Below are 6,594 nucleotides of genomic sequence, written 5' to 3'. Positions count from 1 at the left end.
CACTAGATTCAAGTATAAAATTGTTTCTGAATAGCACACATACTTGGGCTGCTTGCAAAATAAAAGTATTTATGCAGTTACTAAATTCTTCACAATTATAATTCCTACAAATATTAAAAAATAAAATAACATCTCGTTTTTTTTAAATTAAAAGAAAATTTAACAAGCTTGGTTTTATACTCAATGGAGGAATTTGAAGTAGCGTAGGCGTTTATAATTGTTTTAAATATTTTTAAAAATATATGCAATATTATAAATATTTAATGTAGACAAATGTATGAAATATTCATACAACTAAGAATAAAGTATGATTAATTTCAAAGCGTCTTGGAAGTTGTCTTTCTTATTCATTGTAAATTTTTCTGTTGCAGACGATGATGAGAAGCTGAGGGAAGAACTCAAAGATTTGATTGATGACAATCCCATCGATGAAGATGAAAGTGAAGGGGAGGATTCGGACGCATCAGGGGGGTCGAAAAAACGGAAAAAAAGTGATGATGAAGACTTTGACGACCGATTGGAAGATGAGGATTATGATTTGCTGGAGGAGAACTTGGGCGTCAAAGTCGAAAGAAAGGTAGACAATTTACATCTAATTTCAATTTAGATTTTGATTTAAGATAATAAAAAGCAGTAATACTCGTCTAAATGAGGCACAGGGATATTTTCATGAACATCATTATAGACGTACTTAATTTCTTTTAACTGTCATTATTCTAGCTTCGAGCCCTTTTAAAAACTGCTATTTGGATTCCAGAATTTTAAGAAATTCTGAAATCCAATTCTTCTGAAAAAGCTTCTTTACTTTAAAATTTTCCTTGTGGAAGACAATATTTATGAAGAACATTTTTGTTTTTCAGAAAAGATTCAAAAGACTGAAGAGAATAGAAGAGGATGAGTCCGGCAATGAAGATGCAGATGCCGATGAAGGGGAGGAACGTGATGCAATTGCCAACGAATTGTTTGAAGGCTCTGACCACGTGAGTAGGGTAGTGTTCAGTATGGGATGTAATTTCACAGTCCATCTTTTCCTTGGGTTGTTACTTTCTCCCTTATAAATAGTGGGGGAAAAAAAAGGAAATTTTGCGATGGGGAAAAAATTCGATATATCTTTCTATAGTAAACATTATGAAACTAATAATATTTTTACCAAATGTGGCTTTTATTTGCAGTTTTTAAGATATCCAAAAGGGATTTTAACCCTTTTAGTGCTAAAGGGTCTGGCGCATTGCCATACCCAAGAGTGCTAAGCATTTTAGGGCATAAATGTAGAGTTTTAGTAAATTCCTTACTATTTCCTTATTTGAGGTCATATATTGTTACTTTTTTTGTACTGAAGATAAATAACCAATAAACAGAAATAAATACAAAAAAGTACATTTGTACATATTTGGATTGTTATAAAAATATTTTCTTTATAATGTAAATTATTTTTATAATTCTTTTTCACTTTGGCATACAATTTTAGTATAAAAACAATTTATATTATTTTTCTGATGGTACCATCGGAAAGAGAAACTAAAACTAAACAAATTCCATATATTTTATTTTATTTTTACACAACAAATAAGAAGTGTGGATGAAAAATATCATATGTTGTCCGTGCCAAATGTTGCCCTGTAATGTTTGAAACGCTCAAGAGAAATGTAATACACTTACTATTATTAGCATAAATACTTTATTAACTTTAGTATTATTTATAAAAGAAGAAATTCAAGCACAGTAACAACTTTTTTTTTACCTAAATAATTGTTTTATTCAGTAGTAAAACTATAAAAAGGTGAAGTAACTCATCGTAACCCGCAATGTTCTTATTAGACATAGTTTGTAACTTAGTAAAATATAATACACACAGAAAACACAAATGAAAAATGAAGTAATGCAATGATTTGGAATACTAATGAAGTAGTATTTCACAATTATAACATAATTTAATGGACAAAATAAGATAAAACAGAGTAAACAAAGCACAGCGTCAGTTCGCTCGCAACGTAAACATCCGAACTGACCTTCTTTTTATTTCACTTCGAAGACTTATAAACAGCTGGTCGTCGGCAATCAAATATACAAATATCGTTACTCTATGGCTTTTGGATGAACTGTCATCGTTTGCAGCCAGTAACTTGCATAAACTGAACCAATACATATAAAAATACGCTGCGTCTACGACGTAAAGGGTTAAGCAATAAAAAATTGTATTTTTTTAGCCAATAAGACAAACTTTGCCAACAATCAAATTTTTCAAACAAACCGCATCTACAATTTTTCATAAAGTTTTCATTATTAGTAGATGCTTAACAAAATACCACAAATTTCATTTTGTAACGGTTTTAGTTTAAGATTTTAACATAATTTTGGTTATAACATAATAGCCAGACTAATGTATGATTTTTACTAAATCCAGTTTCATAGTTTATAGATTTCTCTAAATAATTTTTTTTGTTTTGTATAAATATTTTTGAAGTATAAGTAAATCTAACAAAGTTTTTAGCTCCTTAGCAATTTTTAATAAATTTAATATTTTATAGCCAATATAAATATTTTATAATATATTTTATGGTTTAAAAAAATACATAAACCACAGAAATTTAAAAAATATTTTTTATAGGCTACTTTCTTATTCAAATACAATATATTTAATTATTGGCACTCTAAAACTGTTTCTACCAAGACTTTCCATCTCTCTAGATGTGTAAAAACATTACAATAAAATGTCAGGTAAATAAAGGGAAAAAGTCTTTATAATATGTTTTGCACTGTTTATTTTATAAATAACTACTTAATATGCTTAACTCTGGTTTCATGTTTGTTTTATTTTTTTCTCTAATATTATTTTCCAAAAGGTCTTAAAAAAAGAATGCCCATTAAACAAAAAACCTCTGCTCCAATAATTGTATTCTAATTAACCCTTAGTGGTAAAAAAGTAACTGAAACATAAAACTTCAACTTCTGATTATACTATAAGGCTTTTCAACACCTTATGGCTTTTCGCCATAACTCGATGGTAAACCTAATGCAGCCAAGTTTTTCTGTGATTGTTTTCAAATATAATAAATTGTACTTGCTTTCACTATTTATGGAATTTCCCTATCACCGTGTTTTTTACACCTTTTTTGTTTTGTTTGTTCAATTACGAATTTGTTAAGTATTACAGTCAATAGATGATTTATTCCCAGAAATTGTAGTCTATATGCAAGTTTAATGGTGTATACGAGGGCTATCCAGAAAGTAACAGACGTTTTTGAATGGTGCGGCAGTGGGCAGGGATAGAGCCGCCATCTTGTTGTCAAAATACTCTAGCGTTCGGTATGCATCGAGCTGTAGTCACACGGTCTGTACCTTAATTTTCTCACTGAGGTTAATTAAAATGTGTGCTGCAATTGAAAATCATGCCACTTGTGAGATGCGTTCAGTGATAAGGTTTTGGTTGGCAAAAAACCATAAACCAATTGAAATGTATTGCCAACTGTGTGAATGTTATGGGCATGTGATGAGTGAAAAGCAGAGTAAGGTAGTGGTGTATTGATTTTTAAAACGGCCACACCAATGTTCAAGATTATAGTTGTAGCGCTGAACTTCACGCTAGCATTAATCAGTTGTTAAGATCTCAGGCGGCAGATTTCCACAAAGCTGGAATCTAAAAATTTGTGTCACATTATGATAAATGTCTCAATTCGAACATTACATGAAAAATAACCTAAGAGTGTAGCTTTTAAATGTACATAATAAAATGTTCGTATCTCAGTTGGTTAATTTTTTATTTCAAAATGTCTGTTATTTTCTGAATAGCCCTCCTCACCACAACTTACATGAACTTAATTCTTACAATACTGCAATAGCATACTGATTGTCGAACGAGTAGTTGAAATATTAAACTAATTAACATTAATCGCCAATTCCTACTTGACGGATGCTCGGATTGGTACGAGTAAAAATTGCTATTCCAAATAAATTAAATCGAACATTTCTTACTTTGTATAAAACATAGCGCTATTAAAATATTTTTATGACAAGTATTCAAAATATGGCCATTCTTATTTTAAGATTATGTATGTGTGAACATTCCATTAACCAACACTATTTTGCAATTTATAATATCGATTTTTCATGTAATAGATTATCTATATTATAAATTTATCTTTAAATAATTCATTAGTAGTTGATCACTTTTAAATGTATCTTTTTTGACAAAAATTCAGGTCAAAATTATTTTTAAAATCTAGAAAAACTAGGTATTACGTGATACACACACATATACACACACGAAAAATCAATATTATAAATTCATAAATATATATATATATATATATATATATATATATTTGTACGTGTTTGGAGTAAATTTAAGTAACATTTTACATGCACTGGTTTTTCTCTGTTCATTGTTCTTTGTTTTCATCTTAATTAAATAATTGGGTAAGATTAGTTTTAAAGTTGATTTCCCATTGAGGTGATTCGGGAATCAGATCTTTACAAATACAAGTACATAAATCTTTATAAATGGACTAAATATTCACTTCATCATTCATTTGTTTCCTCGATCCATGTATAGGAAACACAATAAATTATAAACTGACAAGATCTTAAAGTTTTACAAGTATGTTACCTTTCTCTGTCATGTTTCTAATAAATTTTAAATGTTAGTGTAATTTTTTGCATTTGATGAATATATAGGAATTTTAAAAGTAATACGTCAGAAAGATTTGTTGACAATTCAAAAACAACAGTTTAGCTCTCAAAATGTGTTTAATCCTTAAATGTAGCAGTGCTATATGACTTAATTACTATGCCACTGATAATGTTGATTTGTCAGGAATGGATGAATTCACCTATCGTTGACCAATATATCTTCTACCAATGACAATGTAGTTTTGTTTTTTGAAGTCTGAGGATAAGCTTGTCTGTGTTTTTAAATAATGTTTAAAGTATTTATTTAACATCTGGGTTCTGTGAAAGTTTTAATCAGTGGCAATTCTACTCGAATAACGTAAAAAATTATTTGAATAAAAGAAAGAATAGTATCAAAGATTAATTATTTTTTGTTTCAAATATGGGGTATATACAGTGCATACTAAAGTGTTACTTAAGTTATAGGTAAAACTTGATGACGTAAAGTTTATTTTCATTTTTATAACCCTACATTCACAATCTTTTTAGTGATAAAAGTATTTGCATTATTCCATATTACCTATTATTTATTACCTATTTGCTCTTTTGTTCATTTATTACCCAAAAAAAATAAAATAATTTATACTAATTGGTATTGTACCTATTAAAACAGTATAGTCCAATTAATAGTTATTATTATTTGTTTTGTATTACTTTTGTACTGAACCAATTTAGAGTACTGTAGGCCTATAGTTCAAATAGCCTATAGTACCTTTCTTTTAGGGAAAGGGTTTTGGAAATTAATTGTTTTGTGTACATAGTTATAACCGTAGTATTATTTACCCTTAGTTCTAGTGGTTTTGTGTGTGTTTTGTTGTTAATGCTTTGTGTTTTGTGTTCGTGTCCTTGCTGCGTTCTTCTCCAACACCTAGGAAGTGGATGATAGGGTAGGTTGACTATTTACATTGCTTTATCTGCTTATTTCATTTGTTTTGGGTAGCTCTTATTCATTTCCTTTTATTAGTTTATGAAGGATATAAATTATTTACAAACCAATTTTATTAGAGTTTATTTCAATGTCTCTTTTGTGTATTTGTAATTTAATTGCTGAACCAATTATTGTTTAGTTTTGTCAGCTTACTTTCAGATCCTTCTACTGTATTTTACATTGAGAGCATTTAATAAAGATGATAAGTTAGTGAATGTTTCAAAGTTAGGTACTAAATCAATTCGTATCTTACTTAAATTTTTCTCAAATAAAGTTGATTAATTTACTGAATTAGTAACCTAACTGATACAATACATTGCAAGCATTACAAAAATAAAAACAAATGCAATACAGGAATGATTAACAAGTTGTATTATTTTAGGATGATGATCACGAATCTGAACAAATACACCGTTCGGAAGCGGACAACTATGAGGGCGAGGGTGAAGAGGACTCTGAGGATGATTACTTCATCGTGGATGATGATGGCAGACCTATCGCTGAAAAACGGAAGAAAAGAAAACCCATATTTAGTGATGCGTAAGTTACTTTTTACTATTTTATTGAATTATATGAGAGAAAAAATATTAACATTAATGCAAAATAGTAGAGAGTTTAGATTTTTTAACATTTTATTAGATTAATAGAAACTAGTCAGGTTAAAACAAATCATCTAGAAGGTGCTACCCCTTCACCATAAAAAGTCAACACTGGTTTTTCATATTTTTTCGAAACATTGTTGTTAAACCGGGTTCCAAGTGCGTAATCAGAACTACATTGTTAAATTGTTTATTATTTCTCAGCTGATCTGCACAGTCATTAGCTGTGTGATAGTTCATATTAGACAGTACAAAGTATTTTATTACTGTATTATTTTTTATTAGTGGTTTTATTACTGATCTAGGTAATTTATAAGCTATATTAAAGTTAGTATGAACAAAACTAAATTAAATCATTCTTTCATATCAGATCCTATTTCTAACTTTTCCTGAAAGCAA

The 6,594-nt window shown here is 29.0% G+C and overlaps 1 protein-coding gene across 1 annotated transcript in view; it reads left to right on the top strand.

Moving 5' to 3' along the window:
• The first annotated feature begins 307 nt into the window (after window positions 1-307).
• Window positions 308-6,594, top strand: part of LOC124368310 (transcription elongation factor SPT6) — a 30,521-nt gene continuing 24,234 nt past the window's right edge. The window contains exons 1-4 of the mRNA XM_046825584.1: window positions 308-577; window positions 861-980; window positions 5,541-5,555; window positions 5,979-6,136. Of these exons, the coding sequence (XP_046681540.1) occupies window positions 308-577; window positions 861-980; window positions 5,541-5,555; window positions 5,979-6,136 (563 nt within the window). The remainder of the gene's footprint in view (window positions 578-860; window positions 981-5,540; window positions 5,556-5,978; window positions 6,137-6,594) is intronic.

Source organism: Homalodisca vitripennis, chromosome 8 (genome assembly GCF_021130785.1).
Source record: "Homalodisca vitripennis isolate AUS2020 chromosome 8, UT_GWSS_2.1, whole genome shotgun sequence".
NCBI classification, from domain to species: domain Eukaryota; kingdom Metazoa; phylum Arthropoda; class Insecta; order Hemiptera; family Cicadellidae; genus Homalodisca; species Homalodisca vitripennis.
The sequence above is the reverse complement of the archived record's forward strand: the minus strand, read 5'-3'. Positions and strand labels throughout refer to the sequence as shown.